The sequence below is a fragment of the Physcomitrium patens genome, chromosome 2, assembly GCF_059467195.1.
Source record: "Physcomitrium patens ecotype Gransden chromosome 2, ASM5946719v1, whole genome shotgun sequence".
Classification (NCBI taxonomy): domain Eukaryota; kingdom Viridiplantae; phylum Streptophyta; class Bryopsida; order Funariales; family Funariaceae; genus Physcomitrium; species Physcomitrium patens.
The window spans coordinates 12,469,142-12,487,343 of record NC_143411.1 but is presented as its reverse complement, the minus strand read 5'-3'; the positions used below and the strand labels follow the sequence as shown (position 1 = coordinate 12,487,343).

The window sequence follows — 18,202 nt, the reverse complement described above, 5'->3', positions numbered from 1 at the left end:
CTTCACGTACACGACAGGAACAACGAGTACATACTCAAGTAGTGCCATCCTTGTTTACTCTCGATGTCGTCCCCGCAGACGACTTCATTCCTGTTGCGAATAACTAAACTGCAACAAAATGAGGCGATTTTGCAAAATTGAGGCTATGAAGTTCTTGAAAATCACGACTATGGAAGAAGATGAGTATACAGCGCACTTCAGGCATGATTGTATTGTTCAAAAGAGGTTTAAGAGGTAATGCCACGAAGAAAGGCCAGATGTTAGGACACTTCTAAACTGTAGAAACATTAACAAGTCCCAGATGAACCAATTGTAGCAAGTCGGCACATGACGAATGTGTCCCAAAATAAATGAGTCCATGCACAAAATGAAACAAAATCAGAGGATTCAACGTTTTTCACCACACGCGATTACGATTTGGATGTAGAAGGAATTTTGCACAGAAGGCTCTATTAACATTATCAAAGAAAGCACTGTTTTACAGATCCGTGGCCTATGGAAAAAATTGATAAATTACCAGATTAAGTTAAAGAAGTTGTATTCTTGCGTCAACCATGTATACAACACAAGGAACTGGCTCAGCCTTCAAATAACAATCGGCATTAATTTGTAGTGTATCCAACCCACAGAAGAAAGAAAGCAACTATGCCTAGGTGACGAACTCTGCAACAAAAGCACTATATTCCTCTAATAACCCCAACATAGCAAGAAACCTCTCTCCAAAAAAACGAGATAATACTTAACATTACACCACACGATACCACGAACACTACTCTGTCAAAAAATGAGAAACGAATGGAAATGCGCAGTTGAGAAGCGCACAAGCCAACAGCAACACAAAAGCTGAACCATTTCTAGGCCTGGCATAAACAGATCTGAGGAGGATTCACTCTCAGCGGTGCGACTACTACAATGCGTTTTTCTTGGGTTCGCAATGTTACTTCACGGCCTTGTTTTCCGCACATATCTTGTGCAAAACTTAGCACAGCACCCAACTGGACTGCTGGATGTGTTGCTCTTGTTTCCATGGCTTGAATTTCAAGTCATTACTCAACTGGTGATGCTTCGTGATTATAACCAGATGTATTGTATCTCAGACAGTATGCAGGTGGTTCGAGTTCCATTGCTCCTCATGGGATCCGCACCTTCGTGGCTGAGACTCATGATTCTTCTACCAAATTAAGTGCCAGGTTTAAAGGCAATTTGCGCTGATTCTATTTCGGCAAAAATCTGTTTTGATCAAGAGAATTCGAAGCTGCTGTCAGCTACTTGGGTCCGGTTCTGTGTGCTTGTGTAGAAGCAGAAATCACATAAGCCCACAGACAGCATCTAGCACAACGAAGCTCACAAACGAGCTCGGCGATCCTGAGGAACAAAGGACGGAGATAGAGGGGAATGAAAATTCAAGCACGGGCAAAACCGGCAGGGTTCGGCAAGAGGTTCGTTTGGAGATGTTTAACCAGCAGAAACTAATCTTATCAACAACACACATCAATAAGTGTTGCGTTGATAATTAAAATGTGTTTATTGTACACTTCAATCTCTAAAGTAAATATTCCACAACTTTCTGACACATGATCATCGATAGCAGATACAGAATGCGCTGCGCAATCTCCCTCTGAAGCTCCTTCAGTTTGCGTCATCACGCCCAAACTACAAATTCCTCGTCTAAAATCCCCACAACTACATGGTCTTCATAGTGGCCTTCGCCATGGTTGGACCTCCCCAATCACCCACCGGAAAAACAACATGCAAAGGAATCCAGTTGCACGCCGGCGGCTCGCCGCAACTCGCACGAATTGTCTTCAAGAGACGATCCGTTCTCTCAAACGCCACGATGCGGGGTTTCTTCGATGTAGACACAAATCCCAAGTGGTAATCCTGGATCTCGACAACTCCAAGCACTGTGGGATTCCGTTCGCAATGCGACTGATGCTGTCAGCGAGTGAGGATGAGGTGTGCAGGATTTGTGGTTTCGCCGACGGCTACAATCATCCAAGTGGACCGGACAATTCGCATGCCTGTGATTCTACCAACCCGCATGAGTAATGGCGAGCATTTTCAATTGCGAGTATTTCCGATTGTGGATATGTCAAAGAGAGTATGCATGAGCATCTGTAAAAAACTAACAAGGGTACCCCATACACTTTATTATAATTGAATTCTTTGGTTGGTTTATTGGAAGAATTAATAACAATCGATTGATAATCTCATCTGAAAATTTCCTTCTTAAAAAAATGAGATAAAGACCATGTATACAACTGTGTAAGTAAAAAATAATTTATCAAAAATGTACAATTTTAGATGTTGCTTGGGTTACATTCAAGTTATTGGATTTGTAATGATTTTTGGAGCTTGATTTTAAATAATCTTAAAGGAAAAGTTAAGTGAAAAAATAAAAAAATAATTATAATTTTGTAGGTGCATGAAAGTATAAAATGACAAATGGAAAGTGGAAAAGTTGGTGTATGTTTTATTTAAACTTTGCAGATCTATTCGAGAAATCATGAGAACTTAACCAAATCCGAAATCTTAGATTTATAAATGACTACAAAATGTTAGATCAGATGTTAATTTCAAAATTTAAAAAAGTGAAATTGTAATTTGTACAATGGACATCCCCCTAATGCTCTTTAGAAAAAATAATAAAAATGAAAGAAACGAAGTGGGTTTAAGTGATATCATTCAATGCTCTTCACATGCCAAGCAAGCCGTCTTTGGGATGTGGCGCATCTAGCTACGTGACGTGGTTGATGACATCAGCGTTGGCTGAGTCGCAGGGCGACACGTCAAGATTCCATTCGCAGAGGTGGACATAATGCCAGAAACTTTGGTTGACGACCGGTGCACGATGCATGACGGCCTTGGAGGCGTCACTGGTCCGGGTATGCATGGAGAACACCTCAGGGGGGTTTAGGAATCTAGTGGACCTGACACTGGCCGCAGGGTTTTTCAGCAAAAGACAGCGGCGCCAATTCCCATTCCGGTTCCAGGTTCTCCACTTGGAAATTTTTGCGCCTGCATCGAAGTAGGCACCTCATCCCGGGGGCCATTTGCATTTCTCGTGTCGTTCTACACACGCCGAGGTGGTTTGTTGCGGCGAGGAGGCAGAAAAACGGACCGCGTTTCATTGTAACAAGGAGACTTCTCAGGAGTGAGGCTGCTTGGTTTTTAGCCTTCACTCTGAGATTGATCTTTGCAGTCTGAAGCAGACTGTTGGTAGGATTTTGAGCTTTGGTGGAGTTAGTTAGTGACAATGGAAGGAGTTCGCATGCGTGGTGCTGTCGCAGCCGCAATGCCAGCGGTGGAGGTCGCATCGACCTCAGCTGGCGCTCGTAAACATGCTTCTCGGCGTGCAAGAGTGGCGCCCCTGCAGTCGGCCTTTTTGAGCACCACCGTGCCACTTCCGTGCCCTTCTAAGACCTGCATATTCCCTACCTTGCGGTGTGCCGGACGGGCTGTTTCTGTCTCTGCTGCGTCGGGGGACAGCTACTCCAATTCTCGCAGGACATCGGAGCCTGTGCCAGAGGTGTACTTCTATAGCCCCGGTGCTCTGGGGCAGACTCCACCTGGTGGAAAGCGTATTAAATGGGAGATTGGGAGTGTGGCCGGCGAGGTCAAGGAGATGGCCCCTTCATCCCCAGATGCTCCGTTTGCGTCGTGGAGCAATTTAGGGTTTAACGGTGGCAAGCGAAAGGACCTAAAGAAAATCCTCGTACTGGGAGCAGGTCTGTTAACAGACCATAACTCCTTTCTCGTCTTTCATTCCTCTGTCTACAGTCGAGCACGTATTCCTCGTCATTATACATTTGATGCGAAAACTTGGTTATGCTTATTGCTTTTTCATGAGATGTTGATTCTTTAATGGTTTATCTGTGAAGCTTTAAAGTTGTCACTCGTAGGCAGCATTAGATCACTTGTGTGTGGATTGTGACCATTTGTCTAGCCTTGCGAAGCGCTGTCAATGTACTGTCTAGTGAAGCTATCAGAGTTTTGTAGTTTGTTGACTGGCTGTTGGAGAAAACTCAGAGGTTGATTATATGAATTATTCTCGCGCTGGTCATTTCATACACATGCGGATTTCAAATTGAAATTGAAATATATATATATATATATATATATATGTTGTATTTGTAGTTACTGATGATTACTGATGGCGCCTTTTAATATGACAGGTCCTATTGTAATTGGCCAAGCCTGTGAATTCGATTACTCAGGAACTCAAGCATGTAAAGCTTTGAAGGAAGAGGGTTATGAAGTAATCCTCATCAACTCAAATCCTGCCACAATCATGACAGATCCCGAAACCGCTGATCGCACATACATCACTCCTATGACCCCTGAACTCGTCGAGAAGGTTCTCGAAAAGGAGAGGCCTGATGCAATTTTGCCTACCATGGGAGGACAAACCGCTCTAAATCTTGCCTGCGCTCTGGCAAAAAGTGGAGTGCTCGACAAGTACAACGTTGAATTGATAGGTGCTAAACTAGATGCTATTGAGAAAGCCGAAGATAGAGAATTATTTAAGAAAGCCATGGCTAAGATCGGAATAAACTCCCCACCCTCGGGTATTGCGCATACTATGGATCAGTGCTTTGAAATTGCTGAGAGAATTGGTGAGTTCCCGCTAATTATCCGGCCGGCGTTCACCCTTGGAGGCACTGGTGGTGGTATCGCCTACAACAAGGAAGAGTTCGAGACAATTTGCAAAGCTGGTCTTAGCGCAAGCATTAATTCGCAGGTGAGCTGTAGACTTTGTATCTAGCACTTGATTGCCATCATCTTACGTCATAACAATGGCCATCATCTTACCGTGGACAAAACGCTCGAGTCAGCATCTGCACGGCTATCGCCTCTCTGAAGATTTCTGGTGTGGGTTTTCTGGATAGTAATGTATCGGAGAACTAGCTACGTTTTTATTGGTTGGTGCCCCTTGTTTTGTGCATCCAGACAGAGTCAACATTGGCGCTGGTGCACGTGAATTTTTTTCGTTCATGATTCAGATAATTAAGCTATCACAACACTAGATCACTTAGTCCAGTAAATGTTGTGAACCATCATTGTGTGCATACTGAAGTTGAAATGGTTTTCTGTAGGTTTTAGTTGAAAAATCTCTACTAGGTTGGAAGGAGTACGAGTTGGAGGTGATGCGAGATTTGGCCGATAACGTGGTGATCATCTGTTCAATTGAGAATATTGACTCCATGGGTGTCCACACTGGGGATTCTATAACTGTGGCTCCTGCTCAAACTTTGACAGACAAAGAGTACCAACGCTTGAGGGTAATGTTTATCTTTTGTTTGCACTGTACTTGTCCTGATGCGGTTGTGATTCCTTGCGTGTTGATGTTGGGCTTGAACATGAGGTGGTACTCGACGCGGAAGTTGGCGTTGTGTACGTGCTCTACAGTAACCTTGTGCGGTGTTTATTTGTATGCAGGATCAATCAGTTGCAATCATTCGGGAGATTGGTGTAGAATGTGGAGGTTCAAATGTGCAATTTGCTGTGAATCCCAAGAATGGCGAGGTCATGATCATTGAAATGAATCCTCGAGTGTCTCGGTCTTCAGCACTTGCATCCAAAGCTACTGGTTTCCCAATTGCTAAAATGGCAGCGAAACTGTCTGTTGGATTTACACTGGATCAAATTCCAAATGATATCACGAGGAAAACTCCAGCCAGTTTCGAGCCCTCGATTGATTACGTTGTCACTAAGGTACAGTATTCATCTTCCAATGTGTTTTGTGACCTGTTTGATTGGAGACATTGTTCATTTTTAATGCACTAGGATGTCATCATGCTGAAATGAATACACTAACTCATCGGATTTCGTGTCTTTTTGGAGTTTTACAGATTCCACGATTCGCGTTTGAGAAATTCCCTGGTTCTCAGCCAATCTTGACTACGCAAATGAAGTCTGTTGGTGAAGCTATGGCTATGGGGCGGACGTTTCAGGAGTCGTTTCAGAAGGCGATGAGGTCTTTGGAGACGGGGCATAGTGGTTGGGGCTGTGAGAAGGTCAAGGAGCTTGAATGGGACTGGGATAAAATTAAGTACAACTTGCGTGTACCCAACCCTGAGCGTATGTATTCTCTCTATGCTGCCATGAAGCGTGGAATGACACAGGATGAGATCTGCGACTTGACACTCATCGACCCGTGGTTTATCTCCCAGCTGGGCGAGTTGTTGGAAACTGAAAACTTCTTGGAAAGTGTAAAGTTGAGTGACCTCAGCAAAGATGACCTCTACGAAGTCAAGAGGCGAGGTTTTAGTGACAAGCAGATTGCATATGCTACAAAGTCTACGGAATTAGAAGTCCGTGCTTACCGACTTCAACATGGAGTGAAACCTGCTTATAAGCGTGTGGACACCTGTGCTGCGGAATTTGAGGCCAATACTCCTTACTTATACTCTTCTTACGACGCAGAGTGTGAGTCAGCTCCAACTACGCGTAAGAAGGTGCTCATTCTTGGAGGTGGACCTAACAGGATTGGTCAGGGAATTGAGTTCGATTACTGTTGCTGCCACGCAGCTTTCTCCCTTGGGGTACGCGAGTTTGAATGTCCAAATTTTATGTGATACGCTGCACCCGTTACTTAAAATATAAGCACGAGTAAATTCGTATTTTGATTAATAGAACTATGCATAATAGATCCGCACTGAGTTCAATCATGCTGATAGTGATGGAACTCGGGAGCTGTGCAGGATGCCGGATACGAAACTATTATGATGAACTCGAACCCAGAGACCGTATCTACTGATTACGATACCTCTGATCGACTTTATTTCGAGCCTTTAACAGCGGAGGATGTGTGCAACGTGATCGATCTGGAAAGACCTGATGGAATTATCGTGCAGTTTGGTGGTCAGACACCACTGAAGTTGGCTGTTCCTATTCAAGAATACCTGGAGAAGTTCCAACCTGATGCTGCTAGTGGTGAGGGCAAGGTAAAGATTTGGGGGACGACGCCAGATTCGATAGATGCAGCGGAGGATAGGAAGAGGTTTGATGCTATCCTCAATGAGCTTGAGATTAAGTCACCATCAGGCGGAATCGCAAAAAGTGAAGATGATGCTTTGGCAATTGCAAAGAGAGTGGGTTACCCTGTTGTGGTCAGGCCTTCGTACGTTCTTGGAGGAAGGGCAATGGAAATTGTGTACAACGACGAAAAGTTGAAGACGTATCTAGAGACGGCTGTGGAGGTTGACCCGGAGAGGCCCGTTCTGGTTGACAAGTACCTGATAGATGCTACTGAAATTGATGTGGACTCCCTGACGGATGCTGAAGGGCATGTCGTTATTGGAGGTATCATGGAGCATATTGAACAAGCTGGTGTGCACTCAGGTGATTCAGCATGTACACTTCCTTCCCAAAATCTTGGGTCGGAGGCATTGGAAAAGATCCGCGACTATACAACCAAACTTGCTCGCCGACTTGGAGTTGTTGGTTTGATGAATTGCCAGTATGCAATTACACTGGAGGGTGAGGTTTACATTATCGAGGCTAATCCCCGTGCCTCTCGAACAGTTCCATTTGTGTCGAAGGCAATTGGGCATCCTTTAGCTAAGTATGCTGCTCTGGTAATGTCTGGCAAGTCATTAGCGGATCTGAACTTCACAGAGGAAGTTATTCCTCGTCACGTTTCAGTGAAGGAAGCAGTCTTACCCTTCGACAAGTTCCAAGGATGTGACGTGCTGTTGGGTCCTGAAATGCGAAGCACAGGTGAAGTCATGGGCATTGACTTCAATTTTGACAAGGCTTTTGCCAAAGCTCAAATTGCTGCCAACCAGAGGCTACCTCTGACTGGAACTGTTTTCATAAGCATGAACGATATGTTGAAGGAAAAGGTTGTACCTATTGCGAAGGGTTTCCAGGACCTTGGTTTCAAAATTCTGTGTACCGACGGCACAGCAAACTATTTAGGAAAAGCTGGCATAGAAGTTGAGAGGGTGTTAAAGCTTCATGAGGGACGGCCACATGCAGCTGACTTGCTAGCGAACGGAGATATTCAACTCATGATCATTACCAGCTCAGGAGATGCCCTTGATCAAATTGATGGTAGGCAATTGCGAAGATTGGCCTTGGGTTACAAGGTACCTATCATTACCACCATTGCGGGAGCCGTAGCTACTCTTCAGGCCGTTACTGGTTTGAAAGGTAGTCCTGTTGAGATGATGGCTTTGCAGGATTTTTTCGTCCAAGAGAAAAAAGTTGTCGCAGAGGCCAATTAAGTAGATCGTTCTATTATCCGATATTGTAACGTTATAGTCGACAGTGATCATCTGTACTGACTCCATCAAGCTAATTCCCATGAGGACTCATCAGCCAATTCAAAGTTGATGTGCGCCAGAAGTGTTCGTTTGGAGGCATCTTAATGAACTTAGTCACACTTCGAATGTAGTAGTAAGTTCCCTGCAGACCAGCTGTGGTAGATGCTGTGAATTGTGGTTTTTTCCACATTTATCAATTTGAGATTATGCTTTCAAGCATGTTTTCAAGCTCTCAGAACATATTCAACTAATTTATGCTTCCTAGTCCCTGTTCTTTATTCACAGTTCTTTATCCTTTTCTGGAATAATTCGTTCACAGAAGAAACTATCACACGTAAATAAAACATTATCTTTTCATTAGAAATTGTGGTTTTAATTATGTGAAAGGTGGTTTCATTCCAAGGCAAAACGTTGAGTGCCAAATAGAAATTGTCAAAGGAATTATGTTTTTGATGACTTTTTTCGTTAGTTCCTATGGTATGGCTTGCATACTCTTTTTTAAATCTTTGCATACATAGATTTTGGTAATAGTTTAGTCACAAAATGCTTATTTTGTTTTTGTTTTTTGTTTTTTTTATTCTTTTGAAATACTTATTAAGTTGAGTTTTTATATTAATTAATGCTTTATAAAATAAAATGTATCAAAAAACAACTACTCCATCAATAATGCATTGTGGGTTTTTGAATCCATCAAATTAAGACCAATGTATTGTATGCAATAGCTTGTAATTTGTCACAATACTCTATTTCTTGAGTGTGTATGTTTTATTTATTTATTTATTTATTTATCCATAATAGTTATTTGTTCTTTAATTTCAAGTAAGACTAGTTTTTTGATTTTAACTTGGCTAATTGCAAGCTAAATATTTTATTTAAATACCTCTTTTATTATTAGAAAATATAAGGTGATATGAAATAGTTTTATCTGACCTCTATAAAAAATTATGAAATTTTAATGTTAACTTGTGCTTCTATATCTAAGAGTAATAATTTGGTCAATTTGATAAAGCTTATACTAAATCCAAGGGTCTCTATTGATTTATAAATTAATTCCTATTTAATGTAGTTGTATGCTTTAATAAAGTCCAACTTAAGTAAGAATAATTTTTATTTTGATCTTTGAGCCCAATAAATGGCTATATAGGCTTATATCACATTGTCTAGTATATAGTTTAAGAAGACATGGTTTGTTTGGTCTCAATCAATAAATCTAAGAAAATTGTTTAAATTCTTATTTTTAAAGTTTTATAATTTATTCATTTTTTAAAATTTAAGAAGCATGGTTAAGCATTATTTTCTTAAAGAATATACATATAATATAATATTATATTATTTTTATTATAGAATCTTTAATAAATTGAATATAGCCATATTTAATTATATATCAAAGAGTCTTAAAAAACTTTATTACCACCATTATAAAGGCTTAGTATCTTGTTTTCTTTGCTAGTGTTTGAATTACTTTATATAGTTTTATCAACAACAGATTTTTTTCTAGTCAATTTAACAATTAAGCAGTTTGTTTTACAAAAACACATAAATAAATTCAATTATTTTTTCTTCTCTTTCTTCTTAAATTTACCATTTTAGCTCTAAATCTTGTGTATTATACTAGTAAGTATTAATGTTATGTTGAAATGGTGAATTTGAATGAGATTTAATGAATTATTATTATTGTAGAAATAAGATAAAGGCTTTGCTTCCAAAAATCTTCATATAAGATATATTGGATTTTCTAATATACAATATTATTTTTCATAGCTTTAGTTGGGCTCCTATTATGATGGTAGTTTGTTGTGAGAAGGACTTCTCTCCAAAACATCCCATATAATTTAGAATAAGATAGTATAGCTAAAATTATCCCTACTAGAGTTTAATTTTTGAATTATACTATACTATTTTATTGTAGTGTATATGTTTTAGTCACTTCTCTTTAAGGTTTTTTGGAAAAAAGTCCTTAAATTTTTTGCATATGTATTCACATCTATGATCAATTTTTAAAATTTATATTTTTTGGTTTATTTTCTTTTCTACACATTTCTTATAATGTAAAAATCTATTAAATGCTTCTAAAGTGTAGACAAGTCATTTATAAAGGTAATAAAGTATTTGCAACCAAAGTGTGTAGTAGTTTGTATTGGACAAATACTAGTAACATTACTACATCCTTCTATTACATATGAATGTAGGTCATATCCTAAATAGACAATATATGAGCTCTCATTTTTTGTCTAGTTATTAAAACACTTTAATTGATGAAATATGTATTGTATTGCTCCAAAATCAACATGCCATATAGAATTGAACATTTCTTTGATTGATAATGCAACCATGTAAAGCTTATTTGATTTTATGAAAAAAATAGTTTATTTCTTACTATTGTCTTTTTCAATAGTTACCTTATTTTATAATCTTTATTTAGATGTCCTAACTCTTTACAAAAGAAGCATTTCTTATCTATAGCAAGGTTCTTTTTATCATAAGATTTAGAATTATCTTCACTTTTTAAATTTTAAAACCTTATAAAGTTTTTATTAAAATAAAATTTATTTTTTTATTGGAATATTTTATTTTTATATAAAAGACTTAATTTTTATTATTGTAAAATGATATTTGATTATCTTTTTAAAGAATTAATGAGAGATGATTAATTTAGCAGTAAACTTCACATCAAGGCAAGTATTCTTTATCATTAAGAAACAATGCTTCTATCGCTATTAATTGTTCAAGATGTGCTCTAAACACATAAATATGTTTTTTTAACATTCTATTTCATCTTTGAGGTATGTAGTTTATTCTTAAGATATTTTTTTGTTATTACATCTTGAGATTCAAATAATCTTATTTACTCTTTTTGTATTAGATTTGATATCTTGTATGATTGTATATGTGAAACAATACTATTTTCAAAGTAATTGTTATTAATTATAAAAGGCAAAGTATTCTTGTCTTTCCATAAACTTATTCTTCCTAATCCTATGGCAAGTAAAGATAAATCTCTAGAAATAATTTTTGCTATAGTAGGTGCAACAAATAAGGGTTTTGCACTACTTACTATTAGCCATAATTTTTTTTTCTTTAAAAATGAATTTCAATCTATGCTTCCAAAATATTAAAATAAAATCTATTTAATTTAGCAACATGGCTTAAATCTACTTCTTGTTCCATTTTAAATATTAATTTATTGTAAATTTACAAGCTTGAGTTTTATTCGTAGAGCACTTTCCTGACACACGCTCTTTCCATTTTGCACTGTTGTTTTTCACCTGGTGATTTGGCTTTCCAGCTTCTGCACGGCATTACAATGTTGCTTCACGTTTTGCTCGTCATCACCTGAATCCTTAATTCATTTTGACGGGATACTCGCTAGCATCACACACGAACAAAATGCCGTATTAATTATCTACGTTTTAACAACGCATCGAGCAACAGTGGTGGTTGGGCGTTAACTGGATATCCAAGAATGCAGTATCGAGGACTTTCGTGAGGAACTAGAGGAGTTGCAGGGCAGAACCTATCGCTTGAGCTTCTCGGCAACAGACTGCTGTTGCACTGCTCAGCTGATGGTCCTGGCTTCTTCATCCTTGTCTTATCTGGGATATTCCTGTACTTCGGTGCTTCATTTTTAGACTCAAGTGTGAATCTCTATTCCTGGAAAAGGAAAATACAATGCCCGAAATATTCCAGATTATGGATTGCCCTCACAATCGCATCCGATGCCCGAGAAACTAAATGACAGCCTTCAGATGAAAACAAACTCAACTACAGTAGCCACGACTGAACCATTTGAATGGACGCTGCATAAATTGCGATATTTTTTGGTATTGGTTTCTGTGGTTTTGAAGCAGCTTCGATTCATTGGCAACAACCTGGGCAAAAAAGTAGTTTCCGATAACTTCACGGTCATCATCAAGTGGACGCAATGCACCTACGAAGTTCCAGCAAAAACGTCCGGACTCATCTCATCCACTCAAATTTCTTGATCCATTCTTAGCAGACTTCGCTAAATTTGGAGCTCGTCATCAACCCCATAATTAAAGCCCAATGTGCAATTCTTAATTGCATTTTGCTTGCTGCTCTTGAGCCCATTCAATGCTCGCAGAATAGCTCATACTTCCTTGACGAGCTCGCATCCTCAACCATATTACCTACCCACCTAGACTAGTCTTTAATGGGACCAACAGCGTTGCTGTCTGTGAAATTTATGATTATTTCTCCGACATCTGTTCGCAGTTTACTCTTCTCAGTGTTACTCTTACACGTGTCAACTTGTTTCAAGTCCGTCGATTCTTTTCATTACCGACACCGTTATTTATACATTGAACTACGCGAAATGTATCACTGAAACCACTCTCCATCCTTTACCAGTAAGCCCTATTTGTTTTCTTAAAAGCTAACTCTGTCTACTTTACCACATTTCCGTCTAATTACAGGTTACGGGATGTAGAATAATTTGTACCGCAGTAATTGTTCCGTAGATGCATTTTTCGTCACTCGTGTTTCCATTTTCTATTGAAAGAAAAGACTTTACATGCAGACCCTGAATGAATCAGAAAGAAGAATACTGCAAGAGACATTCTTACCTTTAAAAACCTGTTAAGCTTCAGGTCAGGAAAGTCCATCATGACAAGAGTTACTGACAATCTTCAAGAGTTCGCAGCAGTAATATCAGACACCGCCATCGACAACACTTGTGTCAATGCCACCATTGCAAGACATCTGTCCAAGGAGATTCTTCTGGTTATCACACCATTCAGCAACAGTTAAACTTCTGATGGTCGATTAAGGCCGGATCTGGTCACATTTCGGCATCATGATCCCAGTCATTACTCTTGATTCCAAATGGTGTCGCGAAGCTGATTAATCTTCACGAACTCCCGGCTCCATGATCCTCGTCGTCTAATTGCACTCTCGACTTTGCAGTTAATGCAAACTTGGCCCGGATGACGGACTGGAACAGGCTATCTATTTTGGAGCTTGGATTTCATGCTCCTGATGGGAGAACAGAGCAGCCTGTCGTTGGGGTGGCGACGAAGGTCTGGACGGGAGGTAGAGTGCGTCGCACAGACACTTATGTCTTCTCTAACATTGCATCATCAGGTTCGTGTTTATGGTGGAATGTTTGTGAGTTCTTGAATCGTTTATCTGTACCTTTAGTTTGAAAGTCCACTAGCTTTACGTGTAGTCACCGAAGAATTGCAGATAGCTTGTTTCGTGAGAGCAACTGTTCACTTGTAACTGCGTGCGAGCTGGCTTAAAGTTCAGAGATCTGGGAGCATTTCTGAGCACCTCTTGTTGTCGAGAACGTGGAGTAAACCATGTGGCAAAATAGTGCGATGAAATGACTTTGGCAGTGTGTCATGAACAATTTCGAAATCCAACGACTAATATTCTAGTCATTTCATGTTCACTGCATTCTGGAGTAAAATGTGCAACTTCTCTATGCTTGTCGCAGACGTGCTCATGACAATCAAGAAGAAGAATCAGACCTTAGAGATTGCGATGCAAGTTGCAGTTTGGTAATGTGAACCACGCGTTCTGAAAAGCTTCATTTAAAAAATAAAATCACGACGACCCGCGGAGTAGCTCACTGGCGAAGAATATGGGGACGAGGAAACGGGTCAGGGACTCGAGCACACGTTGCCCGACTCTTTTCCACGTGTGCTTCAGTTTTTTTGTAATCTTCAATTTTCTCATCGAGGCACATGCACAGCCTCAACAAAACCTTCAAAGTGACCGAGCAGCTCTGGAAAGGTTCAAGGCCGCAGTTGATCCGGCGGGAAACATCTTGCCGTGGGTCTCCGGCACTAATCCCTGCACCTGGACTGGAGTGCAATGTTATCTAAATCGCGTGGCAAGTCTACGTCTTCCCCGACTCCAGCTCACGGGATCAATCCCTGACAACACCCTTGGAGATCTTGGCCAGCTTCGAGTCCTGAGCATGCACAATAATCGCCTCACGGGACCGTTTCCAGTGGACCTCGCGAGATGCAGCATTCTGAAGGCTGTCTTCTTGGGGTCCAATTTGTTCTCGGGACTACTTCCAGATTTCACCGGCTTCTGGCCACGCATGAGCCATTTCAGTCTGGGGTTCAATAATTTCACGGGTGAAATCCCAGCCTCCATCGCCACTTTCAACAATTTGCACCATCTGGACTTGCAGAGTAATTCTTTCACGGGTAAGATCCCAGCAGTATCATTCAACAATTTGGTGATTTTCACCGTTGCTAACAACGAGCTTGAGGGGCCTGTACCAACCTCATTGCAGAAATTTTCGGTCATAAGTTTTGCTGGCAATGAGGGGCTGTGCGGCCCGCCGACGACAATACGCTGCCCTCCCACCACACCTGCTCCCGGTCCTAACGTGCAGATTCCTGGACCACTTGAGGATACCTTATCAGGTTCCTCAAATGAATCCCCAGCAATGTCATCGAAGAAGCAAAGGCATCTCAACCTCAGCGTTGGAGTGATTGCGAGTATTGCACTGGGCTCTCTTTTGGTGGTCGTCATTATTGTGTTCATTGTTTGCTATTCGCGGCGTGTGGAAGGCAACATTAATAAGGCGCATGTTGGAAAACAAGTGACTCATTACAACGGCGAGGGTTCTTCGCCAGTGCAGACCTCACCTGAAAAAAAGGAAACCTTCTCTGTCACCATTTCCAGCGAACCTACCACTCGTAGCAAGCTTGTGTTCCTTGACCAAGGCAAACGGGATGAGTTCGGCTTGGATGAGCTGCTGCAAGCGTCGGCTGAGGTGCTTGGCAAGGGGAGCGTAGGAACTTCGTACAGGGCTAATCTGCAGGGAGATAATGTCGTAATCGTGAAGAGACTTAAGGATGTCGCAGCCGATCAGAAGGAGTTCGAGACACATGTTGAAAAGCTGGGGAGATTGCGTCACAGACATCTGATGCCGCTGCGAGCTTACTACTACTCACGGGACGAGAAATTACTGGTTACAGATTTCATGCCCGCAGGAAACTTGCACTCTACACTTCATGGTATTGCAATTCTTTCTCCTCTCATGTCCTTCTGCAGTTTCTTTACAAATTAAAACTTGGGAAAGCTTTGCTTGGAGAGAGTCGTGCATTGTTTTGGTATTTGTAAATGAATGTGGTTTCGATGTATGTTGCAGACAACGAAGCCAGAGGTCGCAATCCCTTGGGTTGGGTCAGCCGTGAGAAGATTGCCCTGGGTACGGCGAGGGCGTTGGCTTACCTAGACAAACCGTGTGTGAGGATGCCGCATGGGGACATCAAGTCAGCCAATATTCTGCTGAACAGAGAGTACGAGCCTTTTGTTGCGGACCACGGCCTCGTGCATCTTTTGGATCCCGCAAGCGTCAGCCCATCCCGGTTCATCGGATACAAAGCTCCGGAGGTAACCGACATCCGCAAATTCACGATGCAGTCAGACGTGTATAGCTTCGGCATTCTGATGCTGGAACTTGTGACTGGACGAGCACCGGAGCGAACTATTTGCAAGAACGACGCTGGTATCGACCTTCCCAAATGGGTCAGATCTTTTGAAAGACACCGCTGGATTTCCGATGTGGTCGATTCGGAGCTGAAGAGAGCTGTAGATTTCGTCGAAGAGGATAGCTTGAAGGTGTTACAGCTGGCGCTGTCATGTGTCGATGCTACTCCTGAGAAGCGACCGAAGTTGGAAGAAGTCGTGCTCCTGTTGGAAGACATCACCCAGTTAGGACACGTCAATGAATCTTCCGTATGCCCGCTTGCGGCTGCGGCTGCGGCTGCTAAATCCACCGGCAGTCCCTAGGACACAAGCTGATCGGCAATGTCGATGCCGCGGCGCACTTGTCCTTTATCCTGTTTCGTTGCGGATGAGAACTGGTCGATTTGAGGGCAATCCGCATCATATACTGTTCCATGCCACGCAGCTGTGCTGAAAAATGCCACTGCATTCATTTGATTCATCTTTGCAATGGAATTCTGTTGCCAAAAATTAGAAACTAATTTATGTTTGGTTTACTCTGTATTCGTCCTGTGAACACGTATTAGTTAGTCTTAGCAAACAAGTGAAGATCTTTGTATTTTGTAGACACAGTTGCTGTGCATCATCCTAGTGGATCTGCCTGCCATTAGACGTGATTTTGTATTACTTTTTGGTTGAATTATCACTTCTTCAACTCCACATGTCCATTCGTTGGTAAGTTTGCCAGTGATGTCCCAATATGAGGAAGCTTGTGACCTGGTTCTGCTCTTCACCTTTAACTAAATCTGTTAAGTCCACTTGGTGAAATTTTAGCTTGACACAAGGAAGCTCCCCTCGATACAAGGAATTTCTAAGTGCAACTTATCATTCCCTTTAAGATCTACTTGTCATTTCAATTCGATTCCTGCATCTCTCCTTGCACAAGCTCATCTCACGACCAGTTCGGAAGCATATTCTAGATTTCAACATGTCACTGCAGGTCTTATTGAAACTCATGACATGCGACGATGACTTTTCTGATATCCCACACCATCGTTATAAACTGACCGTTGCCGACTTTGACAGCCAATATGAGCAAAGTGCCCAGGCCCGGGACACAACGCGAAGGATTATTTCAACACAGTAAAACAGCCTCCAAAGTAGCTACCCGATCTTTCTCAAAATCGCAGTCTTCGTAGGAGCCTCCATTTGTCGAAGCAACGAGCTAGGTCAGACTGTAACTGCAAGGAGGTAGGTTGCGCCACTGCAACCTCACGATTTGAGCGGGGGGATTCGACCTCACTGCTGCTACGGTGAGCATTCCGGTCCAAACTAGGTCGACGCCTCAATCTGGGCCTATGCCCTAACTTCACCGCGAGAGGCACACCGAGACTGGCACGATGGTCAAGCAACTGATCCTATGGGCCACATATTTATGGGAGTGTCAGCGATTTACACGACGAATGCATATCCTTTTTCCAGACTCCCTTTTGGATAACTGTTTGTTTGCGTATGTCAGGAGTTGCAGGTGGTGGTCCAGACTTCGGCGATGGGTCCGAGTGGCACTGCAAAAGGCTCCGAGAATCAACGTTCCAGATTCCGGGCTTGTCATCGACAGACTGGTCTGTGAAGGTCAATATCTTTGAAAATTATTGCAAAGTGCCCACAGATCATCAAAAGGACCCACACACTTAAAATCTCCCTCTCCACACATTAATCCATATTTGCAATTATGATCCAGTACGTTACTTAATGCTCGATTTTCTGGATTTATCTTTTTTCTGTTTTATTTGCTGTTTAGTCCATATTTTATGGAACTGTACGTATGCACGAACCTGATTATTTTTTGGTTTTAATTTTTTGAGTGGCTGATATTATTTGTTTCATTTTTTGAAGAAAGTTCTGATTTTGAGTTTTGATTTACTGAATGTGTTGTGTCGAAAATCAAAGGAAGTTTTTTACCGTAGTGAGGCTGCGTGTATAAACTATTTAATGAATTGATTTGAGGAATCAAATGTTAAGTATTATTCCAAAAGAACTCAAAATGGTATATATAAACATTTATCACAAAAATTGATTGCATGTTTTACATTCTTATTTCAATTATTGTTGGTGGTATAAAATGTTGTTATGAAACTAAAGTTTTTTATTTTAATTCATTATATAATATAGATATGATTTTTATAAAATAGAAAGTAAAATACATATGTTATTATATTATATTATAATAGATTAATTTTGAAATTATGTTTAAAAATTATTGCAACAATTTTAAAACTAATACCACTCAAATTTTAATGTATATACATATTGATACAAAACAAAAAATTCTTATGAAGTTTAATAAAAATAAAAATATATATAATGTATTTATGGTTGTCACAACTTAAGTTTTAGGTGACCTAATAGTAGAAGATGAGTATGAAATCAACCTTTACTTTATTGCTTGTAGAATTCATGTATGTATTTGTGCATAAATGATAAAACTACTAGATAGGATT

The 18,202-nt window shown here is 40.7% G+C and overlaps 2 protein-coding genes across 2 annotated transcripts; both read left to right on the top strand.

Annotated features, from left to right (window-relative positions):
• The first annotated feature begins 2,962 nt into the window (after nt 1-2,962).
• LOC112275723 (carbamoyl phosphate synthase arginine-specific large chain, chloroplastic) lies at nt 2,963-8,498 on the top strand. Its single transcript, XM_024506336.3, has 6 exons — nt 2,963-3,728; nt 4,176-4,741; nt 5,097-5,282; nt 5,440-5,715; nt 5,853-6,545; nt 6,705-8,498. The coding sequence occupies exons 1-6, from the start codon at nt 3,257-3,259 to the stop codon at nt 8,229-8,231; spliced, it is 3,720 nt and encodes a 1,239-aa protein (XP_024362104.1). The 5' UTR covers nt 2,963-3,256; the 3' UTR covers nt 8,232-8,498.
• Nucleotides 8,499-13,121: 4,623 nt separating this feature from the next.
• LOC112295967 (putative inactive receptor kinase At2g26730) lies at nt 13,122-16,421 on the top strand. Its single transcript, XM_024548024.3, has 3 exons — nt 13,122-13,370; nt 13,726-15,268; nt 15,403-16,421. Exons 2-3 carry the CDS (start codon nt 13,873-13,875, stop codon nt 16,044-16,046), a joined length of 2,040 nt encoding a protein of 679 aa, XP_024403792.1. The 5' UTR covers nt 13,122-13,370; nt 13,726-13,872; the 3' UTR covers nt 16,047-16,421.
• The last annotated feature ends 1,781 nt before the right edge of the window (nt 16,422-18,202 follow it).

What these genes read in the sequence shown, in the direction of transcription:
- LOC112295967 (XM_024548024.3), top strand. Translation starts at nt 13,873, where the DNA reads ATGGGGACGAGGAAACGGGTCAGGGACTCGAGCACACGTTGCCCGACT. An exon ending in CTTGCACTCTACACTTCATG is followed by an intron (nt 15,269 to 15,402) that starts GTATTGCAATTC and finishes TGTATGTTGCAG; the next exon opens with ACAACGAAGCCAGAGGTCGC.
- LOC112275723 (XM_024506336.3), top strand. Translation starts at nt 3,257, where the DNA reads ATGGAAGGAGTTCGCATGCGTGGTGCTGTCGCAGCCGCAATGCCAGCG. An exon ending in AATCCTCGTACTGGGAGCAG is followed by an intron (nt 3,729 to 4,175) that starts GTCTGTTAACAG and finishes TTAATATGACAG; the next exon opens with GTCCTATTGTAATTGGCCAA. An exon ending in TTGATTACGTTGTCACTAAG is followed by an intron (nt 5,716 to 5,852) that starts GTACAGTATTCA and finishes GGAGTTTTACAG; the next exon opens with ATTCCACGATTCGCGTTTGA.